The sequence below is a fragment of the Suricata suricatta genome, chromosome 9, assembly GCF_006229205.1.
Source record: "Suricata suricatta isolate VVHF042 chromosome 9, meerkat_22Aug2017_6uvM2_HiC, whole genome shotgun sequence".
Classification (NCBI taxonomy): domain Eukaryota; kingdom Metazoa; phylum Chordata; class Mammalia; order Carnivora; family Herpestidae; genus Suricata; species Suricata suricatta.
In genome coordinates this window covers 90,193,282-90,214,262 of record NC_043708.1, presented here as the reverse complement: position 1 = coordinate 90,214,262, position 20,981 = coordinate 90,193,282, and the positions used below count along the sequence as shown (strand labels likewise).

Below are 20,981 nucleotides of genomic sequence, written 5' to 3'. Positions count from 1 at the left end.
ATTCAGACAAAGAGAAGTGTTGATTGACCTGAGAGATACTTTTATTGCCTGAATGACCTCAAATTCTCCATATGAGTAATTATATTAGAATATAAATTTAACAGAGAGTAAAAATTGAACATGTGGCTTTATTTCATATGTTTTTTGTTATGTAATTAGAAGGTTCTTTTAAAATAGTAATAATTATGTTTATGTGGAATGTATTTGGAAATTAAGAGGAATCAATACATATAAATTCAAATGTCAGAAGTATATTTAATTTAAAATGAAAGTTATTAATTTAAGTTGATCTAAATCTGATACGACATTGATATTTGTCTTAGGCTTATTTTGTCTTATGTCTTAATCTCTCCAGCTACTAAGTTCTAGTTTCTTACTCTTAAATGACTGTCATTTAATAGCCTTTTACTATCTCAATCTCTGGACTCCTCCCTCCACTATGAGAATATAATGGTAGTTTTGAAGATATCAGTGGAATATTTCATAATTCTAAATAATTTTCATAAATAGGTTTTCTTAATATTTGAATTTGTAGGTATGTCTTGAAAAAATGGAAGATATTCAGCTAGCCATGGTTATTGCCCGTTTGTATGAATCTGAATTTGAGACTTCATCCACTTATATATCCATCCTGAATCAGAAGATTTTGGGTTGCCAAAAGGATGGCTCAGGATTCGATTGTAAACGGTTACATCCTGATCCTTTCCTGCGTAGTCTTGCCTACTGGGTAATGAAAGATTATACCCGAGCTTTGGACACATTATTGGAACAAACCCCAAAGGAGGAGGATGAACATCAGGGTAGGACTTTTTCTTTCTTTATTCCCTTTTTTTCTTTTTTTTAAGATTTTATTTTTAAGTAATCTTCACACCCAGTGTGGGACTTGAATGTGCTACCCTGAGATCAAGAGTCCCAAGTTCCACTGACCGAGCCAGCCAGGTGCCCCTCCTTTCCTTTTTTAAAAGAAGACTGTTTCTGAACTTCCAGTCATTTAGAAAAAAAAAAAAAAAAGCAAAACAAAAAACAGTTTTATTAAACTGAAGCAGGAGCGCCTGGGTGGCTCAATCGGTTGAGTGTCTAGCTTCAGCTCAGGTTATGATCTCTCAATTCGTGGGTTCAAGCCCTGCATCAAGCTGTGTGCTGACAGCTAGCTCTGAGCCTGGAGCCTGTCTTTGGATTCTGTGTCTTCCTCTCTCTGACCCTCCCTGCTCACGCTGTCTCTCTGTCTCAAAAAATAAAAACATTAAAAAAAAAAGGTTTAAAAAAACTGAAACATACATAACATTTACCCATTATATAGCTCTTCCATATAATCATATAGTCAGTTTTTTTTTAAAGAAGAAATTTGTCTATTTCACATACTGGTTTAGTGCATGGGCCTTTATTCTTGTGTGATAAGCTTTCTTTACTTCTAATTATCCCAGATAGTTAAGATTTTTTTTAAACCATCTGGAGGGTATTTATTAGCCTGTTTCAATAAATTTTTAAAAATGGAACATTTTTAAGTGTCAGTAGAACAATTAAGTGATTTCTGGTATATCCATACTACAGAAATAGTGTGCCATTAGAAAATGAAGTAGATCAGTGTTTGCTGTATTAAGTTAAAAGAGTAAGATGCAGAGCAGTGTGATTCTTGCTGCATTTTATTTACATATGCATGGTGCAGACACGTCCATGTATGCGCAGACAGGTGCTGTGTCTAATCTCCCTCTTCCTGTCCTTTGTTGTTTTCTGGAACAAATCAAAAGAAACTGAATACTGGTTACTGGTTAATTTTGGAGAATAGGTATGGGGAGATAAAGGCTTTTATTTTTCATTCTGTGCTTTCAGGTTACAATTGGGTGATGGGTATTAAGGAAGTGATAAATCACTAAATTCTTCTCCTGAAGCCAGTATTACCCTATATGTTAACTAACCAGAATTTAAATAAAAACTTGAAAAAATTTTTATTACAAAGTATTTTCAACACTAAAAATGCTTGCATGGGTAAAAGGATTAGGGTATGTATTTTTATGTTCTTCATAAAGAAGAAGTATTTTAATAAATAATATTAAAAATTTTAGGGGAAAGGTAATAAAGCCATTAGGAGAAAAATAAGTATCTGAGTTTCTCAGGTAATTTTATTAAAATATATACATTTTTATAGAAGGAAGGTTCTTTTTATTAATGTTTTCTAGGTTAATTTTTAAAACTTGTTATTGTGGAAAATTGCAAATATTTATAAAAAGAGTGAATAATATATTGAAAATCTATGAGTCTGTCACCCGGCTTTGGAAGTTACCAACTTAAACCAACCTTACGTCATATATACACCCACCCTTTTTACTCCCTCTCATTCTAAGCATAGCTGTATTTTGAAGCAGTTTCCAGCATATCATTTCTTTTGGAAATATTTCAACATGAATCTCCAAAAAATGACAAACATAACATATCACTATACCAAAATTTGATTAGTAATCATTAAGTAGGCAATGTTTAGATTTTACTGGTTGTCTAATAAAATCTTATACAATTGATTTTTTTGAATCAAGATCTTGAATCATGAGTCAAGAGGCATATATGTTATGATTGCTGAGGTGCCTCTTTTGTCTACTTTATTATTTTTCTAATGCTCATTTATTTATTTTGAGAGAGAAAGAGTGCACGTGTACACGGGGTGGAAGGTGGGGCAGAGAGAAAGGGAGGGAGAATCCCAAGCAGGCTTCAAGCTGTCAGTGCTGAGTGGATGCCGGGCTCCAGCTCACAAACTGTGAGATCATGACCGGAGCTGAAATCCAGAGTCAGATGCTTACCTGACTGAGCCACTCAGGCACCCCTGTCTACTTTTTCTTCCTTCTTTTCTTGTCCCTTGTAATATATTTGATAAGGAAGTCAGATTGCTTATTTTGTTCTCATTTTTTTAGATTTTGTTGGTTGTGTCCCTTTTGTGTCATTTCATGATTCCCCCCATGTTCTCTGCATTTGATATAATTTGGTAATTTATGAGATTTTTGGCAGAAGTATTTCCTGGTGGCGTGGAGTACTTCAATCAGGGAACTCATGTCTACTTGTTTTGCTTTTTTGTTGTGCTAGCAGACATCAGTGATCACTGCGTAGATCCTTTTTTCATTAGTGTTTGTCAAATGATAATATTCTAATTGTGTCATTTTATTCTTCTTTTGTGCGTTGGAATACTTGCCTAGAGTGCAGTCTCCCTGAGCAGCTGTTTGATTACCTGAAATCCAGTAATATGCATAGGGAAGGGAACATAAATTTTTGATTCTTTCTCTTTACCAGTTTTCAAAATAAGTTTGGTTCACTAGCATACTACAAAGCCATCTAATAGCTTTTATTTTTATTTAAGTTATTTGCACCCACAGATTTAGATAGATTTGTGTTTTAATCCATTGTACTTTATTATTATGGATGCTCAGATTATCTCTTTTTTAATCAGTGGGAGCCTCTACAAGTTCTTGAATTTTTTTGACATTATTCCTTGATAGTTCCTTTGCTTACTATTCTCGCAAGATGTTTCAGGCTCATCTTGTACATTTCATGCACCAGATCTGGAAATGGTCCTTCAGAAGAAGGACCCTTTTAGTGAGGAATAATAGAGACAACAGCCTGGGCATCGGGACTCTTATTTGCTATTGGTTTGGTCATTGTTTCTAGGCTGTTTTAATGAACAGAGCTAGGATATATATGTACTTTTTTCCTGAGAATTCATGAGTTCAAACTGAAATTTTTAATTCAATATAAATTAGAGTTTTTAGATTTCAAGTTTATATCTTAAAATGAAAAACTTGAATTCTCATAGCATTAACATATTTGTTGTTTTATATATATATGATAGCTTCAGAATAATGATATAAAAATTTTTCATAGCAACAGCTTAAGCTTTTTTGGCTTGTTTGTTTGTAGCAGTGATTTTTGTTTTTATGGTATATATGCCAGTCAGTATGTACAGTCAAATTACTTAATTTTAAAGTCACTTTATAGTTCTTTTATGTGTGGTTGTGCTACCAGCTTGATATACAAAATCACTTGTTTAATTTTGCTTTTGCTTTTTTTGTGATTTAAAAAAATTTTTCTTTTAAAGTCACATAAAATGTTGACATGCTTTTGAAATAAAATATATAAAACCAAGGTATTTTCAGAGAAATCTAGCTTCTTTCCTGACCTCTCTATCCTATTCTTCCCTCCTTTTTTGCAAAGGGAACCAATTAACTTTTTTTGTGTGTGTGTTTTCTTTCCATTTTAAAAATATAAGCAATAGTAGGGTGCCTGGGAGGCTCAGTTGGTTAAGCGTTTGACTTTGGCTCAGGTCATCATCTCACGGTTCATGAGTTCAAGCCCTGCATTGGGCTCTGTGCTGACAGCTCAGAGCCTAGAGCCTGCTACAGATTCTGTGTATCCCTCTCTATCTGCTCCTCCTCTTCTCTCTCTTTCTCTCTCTCATTCTCTCTCTGTGTCTTTCAAAACTAAATAAACATTAAAAATTTCTCAATATATATAAGCAATATTAAAATATGTATATAACTTTTAAGTATCCTTTATTTTGAGAAGGTGTTGACATATTTTATCATTTTGTAATATAAGCACAGATTAACATAATAACTTGTAATTTTATCTGTTTCATTACTCTAGTTATCATCAAATCTTGTAACCCAGTGGTGTTTAGTTTCTACAACTATCTTCGAACTCATCCTTTGCTTATTCGAAGAAATCTTGCCTCCCCTGAAGGAACTTTGGCAACCTTAGGTCTCAAAACTGAAAAAAACTTTGTTGATAAAATTAACCTTATAGAAAGAAAATTATTCTTTACCACTGCAAATGCTCATTTTAAAGTTGGATGTCCTGTTCTAGCCTTGGAGGTACTCTCCAAAATTCCAAAAGTTACCAAAATATCTGCCTTACCTTCAGAAAAAGGCCAGCCTGACTACATATCTAAAAAGACAGATGATGAACCTTCAGAATCAAAGACTCTGAGTGATGACAATAGAAGTTCTAGCATTGATTGGTCAAATGTAACTTCATCACAGTTTGACTGGAGTCAGCCAATAGTAAAAGTTGAAGAAGAACCTCTTAATCTTGATTGGGGTGAAGAGCATGATAGTGCCTTAGAAGAAGAGGAAGAAGATGCTGTTGGCTTAGTAATGAAAAGTACAGATGCCAGGGAAACAGATAGTCAAGATCAGAAGGCCTCAGACCCTAATAGGTTACTGACTCCTCAGGAAGAAGATTGTATTGAAAGCGATACTGAAGTTGATGTGATTGCTGAACAACTAAAATTCAGAGCTTGTTTGAAGATCCTTATGACTGAACTAAGAACTTTGGCTACAGGCTATGAAGTAGATGGTGGAAAACTCAGATTTCAACTCTATAACTGGCTTGAAAAGGAAATCGCTGCCTTGCATGAGATCTGTAACCATGAATCAGTTATTAAAGAATATGCCAGCAAAATGTATTCTAAGGTAGAGAGTGATCTTTTGGACCAGGAAGAAATGATGGACAAACCAGATATAGGCTCCTATGAGCGCCACCAAATAGAAAGACGGAGATTGCAGGCTAAACGAGAACATGCAGAAAGAAGAAAGTTGTGGTTACAGAAAAACCAAGATCTCCTGAGAGTGTTTCTTAGTTACTGTAGCCTTCACGGGGCCCAGGGTGGTGGTCTGGCCTCAGTAAGGATGGAACTCAAATTTTTGCTACAAGAATCACAGCAGGTATGAACTTCACTTTTGTTTTCAATCTTGGTTATTTTAATAATTTTACTTGCTCTTTTTACTAGTTAATCTAAATATGTCCAGTTCCTCTGTTCATAGGAGGCAGATATTTATGCTCTGCATGGATCTTTTTAGATCAGTTATAGTGATTATGAGTGGGCTTAACAGCTTGAGAGCACAGCTCTTGTCATATTCATCTTTATATCTTCTGCATCTTGCATACCAACTGGTACAGATTGGGTGCTGGGTAAAGTTTCGTAGAATGAGTGAATAAATATTGCTTTTATTCAGATGTTCATCACCAGTGTTTTTTTTTAATGTTTTTTTTTTTTATTTTGAGAGAGAGTGAGAGCATGACTGGGGGAGGGTCAGAGAGAGAGGGAGAGAGAGTATCCTAAGCTGACAACACAGAGCCCGATTACGGGCTCAATCTCAGTTTCATGAGATCATTACTTGAGCTGAAATCATGAGTTGGTTGCTTAACCAACTAAGCTACCTCGGTGCCCCTTATCACTGGTATTTTTATCATATAACTATTTTTTAAGTTTATTTATTTGTTTCAAGAGAGACAGAGCATGAGCAGGGGAGGGCAGAGAGACGAGAATCACAAGCAGGCTTCTTGCAAGCCAGTGCAGAGCCCAACGTGCAGCTCGAACATATGAAACCAAAATCAAGAGTTGGATGCTTAACTGAGCCACTAGTAATTGATTTTTTTCTCCTTCATTTTAACTACCTTGAAAAAAATAATCCACTGTAACCCACAGGAAACTACAGTGAAGCAGCTCCAGTCTCCACTACCATTGCCTACCACCCTACCTCTGCTTTCAGCAAGTATTGCTTCAACAAAAACAGTCATAGCTAATCCTGTATTATACCTGAATAATCACATCCACGATATACTTTACACAATTGTTCAGATGAAAACACCACCTCATCCCAGTGTTGGAGATGTGAAGGTAATGTAAAGTTTATGATCAGTTGATAATTGTACACATTGAAAAGGTAAATATGTTACACTTGTCTTCCTATTTGAACTTTGAGAAAATGTTTTAAAGTGCTCTTAATGTGCTCCTTTCCCAATCCTGATCAGTTGAAGACTCTGTCCAATGAATGTAACTTAAAAGTAAGCATTCTTCTTATTTATGGAAACATAATTTAAGATAGGCAAATACTTTTTTGATTATAAAGTTATTTTTCTAGATACTATTTTTGTCTCTTAATACTCCTTAAATTTTCCATTTCCCTTAAATGAGTCATAAGTTTAGAAATGTTTATGACTATATGCCAGGATATTATGAAAATCTAAGCTTAGGGAATATCTATGAGAGAACCATGACTGATTGTAAGTGTTTCAGAGAGAGTATCCTAACTACTATTTCTCTTGATGGTTGTGTTTGTTGGAGGCTCTGCAGTAGTGAGGGAGGGATTTCAGAGAGTTACTACCTCCAGATGAAACCTATACCCTTTGCTGAAAACTTCAGAACAGCATTCGGAAGCTTGGCAGGATTTGGAGTTGATCAACCACTGTGTTAGCCTGTGTATAAGTGTGTTGTGGTTTTTCCAGTTCCAGTAGCTGATGTCATTAAAGGTCCTCAACATCTTTATTTTTATTTATTTTGTTTCAAAGGCATGTTTGACTTCTGGTAGTACATTCTTCTGAAGGACCCATGATTTACTGGTTACATCAACCTATTAAAGATTTCCAATCCACAGCATGAATTAATCTGTATTAGTATTTTAGCAGAGATTACTTACATTGTTAGGTGAATATGGGCACTTAGAAAAGGCATTAAAAAATTTTTTTTAAGTTTTTGGATGTTTGTTTATTTTTGAGAGACAGAACATGAGTGGCGGAGGGGCAGAGAGAGAGGGAAACAGAATCTGAAGCAGGCTGCTGGCTCTGAGCTGTCAGCACAGGGCCTTTACTTGGGGCCCAAACTCAGGAACTGCAAGATCATGACCTGAGTTGGATGCTTAACCAACTGAGCCACCCAGGAGCCCTGGAAAAGCATTAAGTTTTAAATAAACATTTCCAGTTCATAGAAATATGGATAAGGCATTCATAGAGTATGAAACTATTTTTAAGTTCCCTTCAAATTTTTAGATTTTATGAGTCTGAAAGTGTTGATTCAGTATGGCATTTTAGGATTTAGTTTTTATATTGATAATTTTTAAACTTTTTAAATTTAGAATTCAGAGTGTCCTACTCATAAGTACTAAATAAGTTACTTGCTTTCTGAAAAATCAGCCATTTCATACAGTGATTGATATATCTAAATATTTATTTCATTTTTATTGCTAAGATCAAATATTTATTTTCACCAAGGGAAATTTTGTAAGGCAGTTTAAAAGCTCTGAAGATTATATACTTATTTTGGTTTTGGAATATTAATCTTTAAGCTAATTATTAGCAGGTAGAACAGTCCCAGTAATTGATGAACATTGGCACTTGGCTCAGAGTCTGGTAAATGGCAGGCTCACAGTTAGTACATATTTGATAAATGTGGTCTGAATCAGTTAGAGTTGTTACGGGCATTGATATTGAATTGGGTGAGTGTTATTTTAGAAGTTTTAAAGAAGAGTTAGTAGTCTTAGGATTTAGTGTTACTTATGATATTGCCAGTTTGCTGGGTATTCTCTAATATTTAAGATATTACTGTTGTATAGAAATGTTAGTATAAAATGTAATTGTGGCTGTTTTGGTTTTAGGTGCACACACTTCATTCACTAGCAGCATCACTTTCTGCATCAATTTACCAAGCATTATGTGACAGTCATAGCTACAGGTAAAGAAAAAAAAAAAGAACTCATGCTAAATTATTAATACAACAAAAGCATTCAACTGTGCCAGAGTTTATATCAAAGTCCTATTTCCTAGGGATGGAAAAATCCTCAAATATGACTACCATGTATACTCTGATAGATGAGAGAGGAGAAATAACATAACTTTGTGTAATTTAACTATCACCTAGTAAAAAAAAAAAGGCATATAGAAAGTGATAAATAGTAAATGGAAATTATCATCATCTCTACCTTTTGATTTTAAGAAAATAATTTTTCACTATTCACTAATTTTTCTTTAGGAACCATTTCTTTTAGCATTGGATGAGCTCTTATATTGCTTAACTGGTTTTCAGTTGAAAAAGGAAATACTGTTTTAAAAACCAAAAAGTACATTTCTTACAAAGAATTATTAAAATAATTTTTTCTTACCCATTTACATATAATATAGAAGTCTTTGGAAGTGATATCAATGAGAAGTAATGGTTTAAATTTTTCTAAATGTCATATTATCTTTATTAGTGTATACTGTGCATTTTAATGATGAGGGCAGTGTAAGTAGTAAGAAATTGAATCACTTGGAAAGATGACCCAGATTTAAATAAATTTTATTAATAAATGAAAAGTTTGTTATATAAATAGAATCATATTAACTTTATATTAAACATATGTCTAGATTGTTTTTTTTCTTGTAAATTCAGGAGCCTCCTGTGAGAAGATTTGGTATTACAAAAGGAATTACTTCCCCAAAATGGCCTGTACTCAGCTTTTAGTTCAGTAGGCCACATCTAAGTAACTGCAAAGACTTGGAAATGTAAATAAGGAAAAAGGAGTTTATTTAATTGACTGTGATCATATAATGATCAAAGCCAACTTGTTTGATATCAGTCACTGGTTAAAATGGCACTAAAGGAGAATTCAAATAAATATTTTTTAAATGTGTATTTTCTCATCCTTAGGCTATGGTTGACTCTCCAGGGAGTTAGCTTTACTTTCTGCTTTTGTTTTTTTCCCCCAGCTCCACAAAGATGAGGGAAATAAATATTTAGTCCCATTTGGCTTTAGGATTTGATATTTCTAAAATACGATTTTCCAGATTTTAGTTCATATTTTAGTTAAAAGTTAAGATTGCACAACTTTGCAAACCTAAGAAATACAAGAAAATAGCATCCTGAAACGTTCTAATATAGTCTAGTACCAACAGTATTCTTTTTACTTTCTGACTTTTTTTTTTATAAAAATGGGTGAATATAGAAAAGATTTCCAAGTATTAAGTGGCATCTAGAAAAGATTTTAAAAGTTCTAAAAGTCATTATAATTGTCTAAAGTATGTATAAAGTGTAATTGCTAACTACCTCTGTTAGAGTGATAAATAACTGACCCTTATTTGCTTTAGCAGTCAGACAGAAGGAAACCAGTTTACAGGGATGGCTTATCAAGGACTTCTTTTAAGTGATCGTCGAAGACTCAGGACCGAAAGTATTGAAGAACACGCAACACCGAATTCCTCTCCTGCTCAGTGGCCGGGTGAGCATTTAAGTGTTTTTGTTTTTAAATCTTCTTATTTGGCAATTCCATTTTCAAAAGCTAGTAACTGGTGTCCTGATTGTTATTCCTAGTGGATTTGGTGAATGGTTTTTTTTGTTTGTTTGTTTTTGATGATGTTTTCTGCCATGGATTAGGAATTCTTAAGTACTGTAATGTTGTCTGAAGACTCAAAGTTAAGGCTTCAAAACCCAGCTGTGTTGACCAGCATAAAAAAACAATAAACATTTAACTTCTTTCATGAGGGTGAACACATCCTCTTCCTTATCCTTAGAAATCCTAAATTAGAGAGCAGCATCACAGAGATATTTTCACAGATGTATCAAAGAATATAATTACTCTCAAGGGTGACTTTGTCTGTTGGGATAAGAGTGACCATTCTGTGGCATTTCTGTCATGCTGCCTGCCAGTCCTTCTCTTTCTCTGGTTAGCTCTCTCATCATCCATGTCAGTTATCTCAGACCTTTTCCACTTTCTTCATACCTTTTCCTGATCCACTATGTCCTTCAGTTTTTACTCTACTTGCTTTAGAACTCTGAGTTCATACATTAGAGACCGTAAAGAGTGGTGGTAGAAAGAAGTGACAAACTCTAACTGGATATTGAAAATTCATTTCCACCGTTTCTAGAAACATTGTTTCCATTTTCATTTTTATTGGAATAAATGAGGCATACAAGAAGTTGCAAGAACAGTACGAGGAATTTTTGTATAGCCTTCACCCATATTCTCTACATGTTAGCATTTTGCCATACTTGCTTTAGCATTCATCCTTCTCTTTCTCTCACAGTGTGTGTGTATTTATGTATTTTTTCTGAAGTATTTGAGAATAAGTTACAGACATGGTACCCTTTTACATTTAAATATATCGATGAGTCTTTGCTAAAAAATTCTCTTACATAATCATAGCACAGTATTCAAATTCAGCATCTTAACATTGTACAGTATTGTTCTTCTCATCTGTAGATCTTTCAGAAGTCTCACCAGCTGCCTCACTCATGTCTTTCATTTAACATTTAGTTGTAATGACTCAAGAGTCTCCTCTGTTTTGGAGTAGTTCTTCATTCCTCCCCCCCCCCTTTTTTTTTCTTTTGTCTTTAATGACTGATACTTCTGCAGAGTGCTAGCCAATTATTTTTTAGACTGTCCCTCAATTTGTGTTTTCCTAATGTTACTATTAGATTTAGGTTGTGTATTTTTGGCAAGGATACCACAAAAGATATTGTGTGCCCTTAATTCAGACTATCAAGAGGTACATGATGTCAATTGGTTCGGTAACTGGTGCTATTAACTCTGAACACTTGTTAAGGTAGTTTCTGCCAGATTTCTCATTTGTTGAGCTAATACTTTTTCTTTGTAATCAATGTTTCTTTTGAAGGGATAGTTTGAGACTTTGTAAAATCTTATATTCATGCACTAATTTTTAGCATCCATTCTTGCCTGAATCAGATATTACTGTGGGAATTACTAGATGGTGATTTTTCTGATTTTATCATTCCTTCTACTTTTAGTTGAAATTGTACCATGAGGAAGAGCTTTCCTATCTCCCCTTTTTATTTATTTATTCCTTCATTATATCAATATAAACTGTGGGCTTATTTTATTCCATAGGTTATAATCCATTTCTATCATTTATCTTGTTGCTCAAATTATGGCTATGATATATATTACATAATATAGGTACATAATTTAGGTTAAGTTACAGATTTGGATTTTTTTTCTTCTGGAGCTTTTTGCTGATAACACTTATGATATTATAAACCCTTACAGGTGTAAGCTCACTCATTAATCTCTTGAGTTCAGCTCAAGATGAAGACCAGCCAAAATTGAACATTTTGTTGTGTGAAGCTGTTGTTGCTGTTTACTTAAGTTTATTGATACATGCTCTTGCTACAAATTCCTCGAATGAATTGTTTCGACTTGCAGCCCACCCATTAAATAATCGGATGTGGGCTGCTGTTTTTGGAGGGGGTGTGAAGCTTGTTGTGAAACCTCAAAGACAATCAGAAAATATTGCAGGTAAGATAAATTTCACACCAATAATGTATGTAAATGTAAATAATGTCCAGTGTTAAAGTAAAAGATTTTTTAATGTTTTAAGAATTTTTAGGGGCACCTGGGTGGCTCAGTCAGTTAAGCGTCTGACTTTGGCTCAGGTCATGATCTCACGGTTCGTGGGCTCGAGCCCCACATTGGGCTCTGTGCTGACAGCTCAGAGCCTGGAGCCTGCTTCAGATTCTGTGTCTCCCTCTCTCTCTCTGACCCTCCCCTGTTCATGCTCTCTCTCTCTCTCTCTCTAAAATAAATAAAAACAGTAAAAAAAAAAAAAAAGAATTTTTATTTTGAAGATCAGTGATGTTTAAAATCTAATCACTCTGGTTAGGATAGTAAATAACTAAACTCATGTTCAAATAAATATAGTTTAATTGAACATTTTTTGATAAACCATGACAAATTTGAGGAGGATAAAAAAAGAAATAGAGGACAGGTAAAGGTAAGTGCGGGGAGTGTGAAGGAATGAAAAGGGAAAAGGATAGTTGTTAGAGGATTTTTCATCCCACTTTTTAAGGTGGTAGGATATAGTAAGGTGTGGACTGGTGACATAGGAAAGGTTTCCATCTTGATGCTGAAGCATAGAAATCATCTTAATTCATCCTTGGAAATTTTCCTAATACAGATGGGGAATCAATGGCACAACGTTTTGTTTTGTTTTGTTTTGTTTTGTTTTGTTTTGTTTTTGACGATCAAGTATAGTTCATTTATTTTTTTTCCCACAATTTATTTTTTTTAACATATGCAATTATTTTCCATCATTTACAATACAGTAGTTACAATGACACTCCAAACAGAAAAGCAAAGTAAAAAAACAAAACCCCCACTTCTATTTCATGTAATTAGACTTATACAGAAATTAGAAGGTTAAGTAACAACTAGTTAATCACCTAATTTCACAGCTATCTGAAGTGGCGATCATTATATAGCAGCTTATCTATGATACATTCAAGATACATGATACAATTTATTACTTGCCCATAAGCTAAAACACAGCCTGCTTAATACCTTTCCTTAAATTCCACCTCTATACTACAATATACCTGAGGTCCATGCAAAAAAGTAGCTACTTTTTATATAGGAAATGGATGATTAAGTCTTTGGTGCTGTAAAAGCAACTTCATTTAAACATAACCACCCCCACCACCAAAAAAAGAAGAGGGAAGAAAAAAAAAAGTAAAGAAAATAATAAGGGAAAAACCCAAGATACACTTTCTAGGGGGAAAAAAAACCAGCATGTAATTTCTGTCCCTGATGGAATGTATTAAATAAGCAAACACCACCAGCAAGCAAAACAAGTACTACAATGTAAAATTATTAAAAAAAAAGAAAACCCTCTCACATGCATAAATGAAAGATTGCACACAAAGAACTCACATTTTTTCAAGCTTCAATAGTAAATATTCTGCTGCTATGTATTAAATACTGCATGGTTTGGCACAGAGTTTAAATGGCACTGGCTGTAATCTGTGTTCTTTACTGCCCAAGGTTGAATTAAATGAATAGGTTTCTGTGTAAGTCAAAGTAGGGGAGGATACCTTATCCACTTTCATTGCTCTCACTCCCCAATATGTGGGTGACTCTTCATCTTGATCTTGTACCTACCTTGTAGTCAACCTTAAATTGGAAAGTTTTCCCCTCAAATCACTTGTTTCTCTTTCTGAGTTTTGTTATTTTTTCATGGTAATCCATTAACCAAGCCATCCGTGCTTAATACATCTGAGTACACATTCATGTTTGTATTCACTTAATGCCTACTACATGAGAAGCAGTGTTCTAGGCCTTGAGGTGAATAACACAGACAAATCCCTACCTTCAATGAAGCTTATATGTAGTGGAGGTTAGCACACAGTAAACAAATGAACAGAGTTAAGTGGAGAGTGATGAAGGAAAGCGTATGAGAACAGTTTAGTTAGAATGGCCAGAAAACACATTTCTAGTAAGAGCATGTGAGAAAAGTCCTAGAGAAGTCAGAGATCATACTGTGCAGATATCGCGGTCAGAGCCGTGCAGGCAGGTGGGGAAGGGAGTCCCAAGGCCATGAGGCGGGAGGTAGGACTGAGTTTGGTATTTTCCAGGAACTACAGAGGAGGCCAGAATGGCTGTCTTGAGCTGGGGGAGTTTGGATGGAGATAGGGTAAGCAACCAGCTGGGGGCAAGGTCATTTAGGATGGCGAGGACTTCAGTAGTTGTTCCAAAGAAATGTAGGAACTGTTGGCAGGAGTGCCTAATCTGAATTAGGTTTTTGAGCTCTAGCTGCTATATGGAGAACAGACTATAGAACAAGAATAGAAGAAGGGCACTGTTGTGATGGCCCACTTAGAAGAAGATTGTGGGTTACCATCAAGAATGGTAAACAAATGTGGTGTGATGATACCACAAATGATAAGATGTGGTATACACATACAGTGGAGTGTTACTTAGTCATTAAAAAGGAACAAAGTACTGATACATGCTGTCACCAGCATAAAGCTCAAAAATATGCTAAGTGAAAGAAGCCAGACACAAAAGGTCACATATTATATTATTCCATTATATGAAATATCCAGAATGGGTAAACCTGTAGAGACAGAAAGCAGATTGATTGGTTGCCAAGGGCTAGAGGGAGGGAGGAGTACGGAGTGACTGTTTAATGGCTCTAGAGTTTTCTTTTGCTCTGAAACTAGACAGAAATAGATGGTGGTGGCACAATATTGTGAATGTACTAAATGGCACTGAATTGCACACTTAAAAATCTTTATTTTTATGTAGATTTTACCTAAAAAAAGATAAATATGGTTTAGCTTAGAGTGGTAGTTGTAGAGTGTAAAGTGTTTATATTTTGGCTGTAATCTGAGATTATTGCTGATGGATTTGTTGATGAATTGTGTGTGGTATATGTTGGAAGAGGGAGTGAGATAGAATTATCGTTTCCTGTGATGAGTTTTAAGAGAGGAGCTGTTGACTTCTATGTTCTGGCCTTCCCGTAATTAGTTCCTGAATCCTTTTGGGGGGTGGGTGTGTGTGTGTGTGTGTGTGTGTGTGTGTGTGTGTGTGTGTTTAATGTACTCCTCAGATCTAACTCTTCTTAGCTTTATTACCCACTGTACTAGTTGGCCCTTCTTACATCATCATCCTGCATCTTGTCTGTCATTGACTGAGCAAGCAGTACCTCACCCTGTGACTAACTTAAGAGGTGTTAGTGAGGATCACCCCTAGGATAAGCTCCTAACTTCACATCCACAGCCTAGTGCCAGCCCAGCTCTGGACTGTTCTTGTTATTCCCCTCCTCAGTGCTTGTCTGGCAAAAATAGTTTAGTCCTTGTCAGTCTGGGAAAAAAGAAAGCAAGATTGAAAGCAGCAAAATACAATGTGTACATTTATTCAGGATCTTAGGGATTGCAATCTGGGAGACACAGAGTCCACCAAAATTAAAAGCGTGCTCTGGAGAGACAAAGGGGGCTAGTTTTTAAGGAGGAAAGCGGGAATTTACAGAAATTGTTTAGAAGGAAATGTGATTGGTACTGCTGTGGCTACACTTATGCCCATCTGTGTGTGATTGGTTGCTGGGGCTCATGTTATGTGGAAAGTCTATTCATGTCTGTTCTAAATGCAGCAGATGCCATGGCTTTTAGTGGGGTTCAGCAGCACTTACAGAGAATTTGAGACAGGAGATGTGCATGAACCCCACTTCGTCAGTGTCCTCCTGGGTCCGTTTTAAATAACCCTCTTAGCAATGTTTACTCCATTTTATTCCTCCCTTAAAATCCTCATTCATCTAGACCTTTATACTGGTTTCTCTTGTCCCTTCCTCTTTTCACATGGAGCTTGTCCCTTTTTTTAAGCCATGCTTTACATCCTGCAGCTCCAGTGAATCTTTCTTAAACAGCGTAGTCAGAAATAATTACTCAAGCATTAATGAATATGCCATTTATTTAATGCATTGTAACCAGAATTACTTTAGTCTTTATTCTGTATAGCACACAGTCTACTTCATGGCAAGATACTCTTTTATGTTCTGTCCTCATGTGCATCTCCCCCAGGGTTCCTGGAAAACTAATGCAGTAACTAGGAAAGTTTAGAAGCATAGATAGAAGTAATGTAGTCTAAACTAAAACATGGCAGGAGTATGTTGAGAGGAAAGTGCACTCTTTGAATTGATAATGGAAAACAAATGCTGTTTTTCCCCTGTCTTTATTCAGCACCTCCTGCCCCTTCTGAAGACATAGATAAACACCGTAGGAGATTTAACATGCGGATGCTGGTCCCCGGACGTCCTGTGAAAGACGCTGCCCCACCACCGGTGCCCGCAGAGAGACCGTCCTACAGAGAAAAATTTATTCCTCCTGAGCTCAGTATGTGGGATTATTTTGTTGCAAAGGTAAATGGTCTAGAGAGCATAAGCTTTTATGTGTTTGTTTTATTAACTCTTATGTATGCATCACCTAGGAATGGTGAGGTAGCCTCTGGGTGGAATAAATACAGTTTAGATACAGGTCATGCCCCGCCCCGGCCAGCGGGCGGTTAATCCTCGCAGTCCGTTCCTGAGGCAGGGGCGCACAGAGAGTGAGGCAAGACAAGCGTTTTCTGATCAAGCCCCCTTTATTATTCACACTCTCTCTCTCTGAAGAAAGAAAAACCCACACCTATATAGTGTTTAGGGCGAGAAACTGACAGGGTTGGTTGCTAGGAAACAGGGTCAAGCTAGGGTAAAGAAGGAAACAAACTAAAGTTTTTAGCACAGCACTGTGAAGGGCCTATACCACCCTGCCTGTGGGCGATTGATCTTTGTTCTTCTGGCTTCTCCTGACAGGGAGTGGCGCTTCCCTGCTTATTTTTGTAACTCCCCAGGGGAGTGACATTACCAGCTAGTAAATAGCCGAGCAGCTGAATCTTTGCAGCTTCCCACAGATACATAATTTCTCAAGTCCAGAAACTGAATAGTCATTCAGGGATGATAAGATGATGATGGTCAGATACTTGATATGGATGAGACAGATGAAAATTATATGGGATTTAGGTCTAAACCAGGATCAGTTTTATTAACATGTAATCAGCATCATTGTTTTCTAGTGACTGGAACACTTGTGTCTGCCATCTAGGTCCCCTTCATCTAATTATCAGTAGTTCCCTTGGTCACCATGGAATTAGAGTAAGAGGAGATAGATGGATATTTGGGGGTTTCATTAGGCCAGAGTTCAGCCCCATGACATGTCTCTGTTTCTCCAAAGCAGACAGAACTTGGGATCAGAATACTCCTGGAGACTACATCCACTGTAGTGGCATCTCATACCATGTTCAGTACATGCTGCTAGTACCTTCTTTCTGCACTTTGCTTTTTCAAGCTAATCACCTTCCTTCTCTTAATGTTGCCCTCTTTACATGTGCTAACACTGTAGTCACCTTGCTATATGTGCACATAGGAAATACATCTTATCTTACATCATGTCTCCTCCCACTTAAAAATTTTATTAGATCTCAGAGTTGTTGAGGTATTGATCCCACTTTTAAAAAGTCTTTCAAGGTGAGTTCTGAAATTTGTTTTTGTTATCCTAACCAGTTGTCTTTCCTTTCCTACTACTTTTGTTATCTTTGTCATAGATTAGTTTCTCATACACATACTACTTTTGGACTATATATTTCCATTGATCAGTTGCTAGAATGTACTTCTTTTAATTACTTGTGTTAATATCCACTAATGGTATCTTTCACCTTAAGATTTCTCAGCTAATCTTGTCTGTTTTTTCTTCCCTATGACCTTTGCAGTCCTCATGAAGCCTCAAAAAAGGAAAAGAAATAACCAGGGGGATTTTTATTGCATTAACTTAAAACTTCTAAATTAAGTTGTAAAGAATTATAGTTTTACATGTCTCAGTTTCTTTATATAGCTTTTTGAAGGATTTGTGATTTGCTTCACTCTAGGTCTCTGTTTTCATAAGGGTTTTCCTTTGGTGTTTATGTTTTTCAGTATGTCTTTTTTCTTTCAACTTTTGTAACTAGTTTTCTTAATATATAAGAAAAGGCTTGGTTTAATATTTCTGTGGCATACTTTTTTTTCAGGATTTACTTGAGGGAGAGAGCCAGTGGGGAAGGGGGGTGCAGGGAGAGAGAGGGAGGGAGGCAGGGAATCCCAAGCAGGCTCCACACTGTCAGCACAGATCCCCAGGCCAGGCTTGATCTCACAAACTGTGAGATGACCTGAGCCAAAGTCAGGAGTCAGATGCTCAACCAACTGAGCCACCGAGCCACCCTCTGTGACATACGTTTTATTATTTCTCTTAATTTATTTTTTATTGACATATAGTTGACACACAGTGTTTCAAGTGTACAGTGATTCAGCAGTTGTATATGTTAGTCTGTGCTTGCTGCAGTAAGTGTAGTCCTCAGCCTTCACCATACACCATTATTACAGTATTATTGACCACATTCCCTATGCTGTACTTTTCATCCCTGTGAATTATTTATTTTATAACTGGAAATTTGTACCTCTTAATTTCTTTCATCTGTTTTGCCCATCTCCCATTGCTCTGGCAACCACCAGTTCTCTATATGTTTGTTTCCATTTTTTTGTTTTTTAGAGTCTACCTATAAGTGAATCATAAGGTATTTGTTTTCTCTGACTCCACTCAGCATAGTACCTTCTAGGTTATCCGTGTTGTCACGGACGGCATGCTGAGCGCATGTGCGGTGTGCCACACCTCCATTATATCCTCTTCTGTCAGCACTTAGTCTGCAGTTAATGCTCAGTGGTATTTATGTTGTATCTAGCTATTCACTTGTATTGAATCTGAGAGTTTTCACTGGTTTTCTTGACTTTTCTAGGACTAGTATCGTTTGTGAAAAGAAGTTTTTATTCAGACACCACTTAGAAATGTTCATTATTAAGTTAGGACAAAAACAACCTGATTATATATTTAAACAATAATTTTACCTTTTATTGCAGCCATTTCTCCCTTTGTCTGATAGTGGCGTTATATATGATTCTGATGAAAGCATTCATAGTGATGAAGAAGATGATGGTGCTTTTTTTTCAGATACACAAATACAGGAGCACCAAGATCCAAATTCTTACAGGTAAATAAGGCTTCTCTGTTCTCTCTCTCTCTCTCTCTCTCTCTCTCTCTCAAAAAAAAATCCTGATGTTAGTAATTTTAAGTAATATTATCACAAATTTATACAAGAACCAGCTTATATTTTTTTAGTTAGTAATTCTGTACCTTTGAGGTACATTTCTAGACAGTAGAGTATTTCACATCTGGTTTCAAAGAATAGCTTGCCTATTGGATGGAAACACATATTATTTACTGAGAAAAAATATATAATGTATTATGTCCCATTAGAACTTAGTATGTGTTCATTAATATGCTATTAGATTCCGTGTAACTTTAAATCTTTTTCCATTAGGTGGTTTTCAAGTATTTTAAGTGTGACATATTGTTACATATTTTCTGTTATCAGGGATAACAAAGGTTTAAGTTGTTAGAAAGGAACAGCTTTTTTTTTTTCCCCTGGATTGGAGATGGGGCTAAACAGTTGACAGGAATCATTACTGTGCTTCTCTCATGATGTTATTTTCCGTGAAGGAGAATTTTTTGTTTGTCTCCCTTGAACAGTTGGGCTCTTCTGCATCTGACCATGGTTAAGCTGGTACTTCACAACGTTAAGAATTTCTTTCCCATTGCTGGATTGGAATTCTCTGGTAAGTAATTAATGTTCTTAAATATAGCATACTAGCATCAAGTTTTCTTCATAAAAAATCTACATAAAAGAGCATTTGGTACTAAAAATTGGAGATCTTATAAGGTCTTATATACTTTAGGCTCCAGTCTATGGTTTTAATTCATAGCAAGAACCACCATTTACCCAGAGATTGACAGAAAAGGCAGGAAATCAGACTGGAGAAGCTAGACATTTTCTTGCTCATTCTTAGTGCTTTTGTTAAAAAGAATCTAAATAGTATTAGATTAACATTTTCAGGTTTCTTTGTATTTTTAGAGCTTTTCAGATTTTTTAAATAGGTGGATGATGATCATTTTTATCAAAACAAGATGACATTTTCTGTCCCCTTTTAGAGCTGCCTGTAACATCACCATTAGGTATTGCTGTGATTAAAAACTTGGAGAACTGGGAACAGATATTGCAAGAGAAAATGGATCAGTTTGAAGGTCCACCACCTAACTATATCAACACATACCCAACTGACCTTTCCTTAGGAGCTGGACCAGCTATTCTTCGAAATAAAGCAATGCTAGAACCTGAAAATACTCCATTCAAGTAAGGATGCTCTTATAGCCCATGAGATTGTAGCCTGGTTTAACTTTTCTGGAAGCTAGTTTGGCAATATACACCTATATTGTATTTCTAACCATTCATAACTTTGAACCTACAGTTCTATTTCTAGCAGTATATGTGAAGAAAAACATTAATCTTGATGAAAAACATTTTTCCCAGTATTACCTATAATTGAATAGACTTACTACTTTTATAATCAAGAAAGAGATTTAGGGGCGCCTGGGTGGCTCAGTCGGTTAAGCCTCCGGCTTCGGCTCAGGTCAGATCTCACGTTCTTGGGTTTGAGCCCCGCGTCAGGCTCTGTGCTGACAGCTAGCTCAGAGCCTGGAGCCTGCTTCTGGTTCTGTGTCTCCTTCTCTCTGCCCCTCCCCCTCTCATGCTCTGTCTCTCTCTGTATCAAAAAAAAAAAAAAACACATTAAAAAAAAAAGAGATTTATTATATTTTTGCCATTATTTTAAGAACTACAAAAAAAACTACAGAAATATTTTGGGATAGTAATTTACATATACAGACAAGGTACTGCTTACATCTTGGCAGTATTTTAATAGTAAACATATTAAGGTTTTTATTGATGTTTTGATCTTCTTCCCGCCGTCTTGCCTGTCCTTTGGGTAAGCAGCATGCTTTT

At 35.8% G+C, this 20,981-nt stretch overlaps 1 protein-coding gene across 1 annotated transcript in view; it reads left to right on the top strand.

Annotated features, from left to right (window-relative positions):
* Positions 1–20,981, top strand: part of DMXL2 (Dmx like 2) — a 161,451-nt gene that overhangs the window by 126,232 nt on the left and 14,238 nt on the right. Inside the window, exons 23-32 of the mRNA XM_029952245.1 lie at positions 536–800; positions 4,627–5,705; positions 6,470–6,661; positions 8,415–8,491; positions 9,883–10,013; positions 11,799–12,047; positions 16,262–16,440; positions 19,003–19,133; positions 19,673–19,758; positions 20,132–20,333. Of these exons, the coding sequence (XP_029808105.1) occupies positions 536–800; positions 4,627–5,705; positions 6,470–6,661; positions 8,415–8,491; positions 9,883–10,013; positions 11,799–12,047; positions 16,262–16,440; positions 19,003–19,133; positions 19,673–19,758; positions 20,132–20,333 (2,591 nt within the window). The remainder of the gene's footprint in view (positions 1–535; positions 801–4,626; positions 5,706–6,469; positions 6,662–8,414; positions 8,492–9,882; positions 10,014–11,798; positions 12,048–16,261; positions 16,441–19,002; positions 19,134–19,672; positions 19,759–20,131; positions 20,334–20,981) is intronic.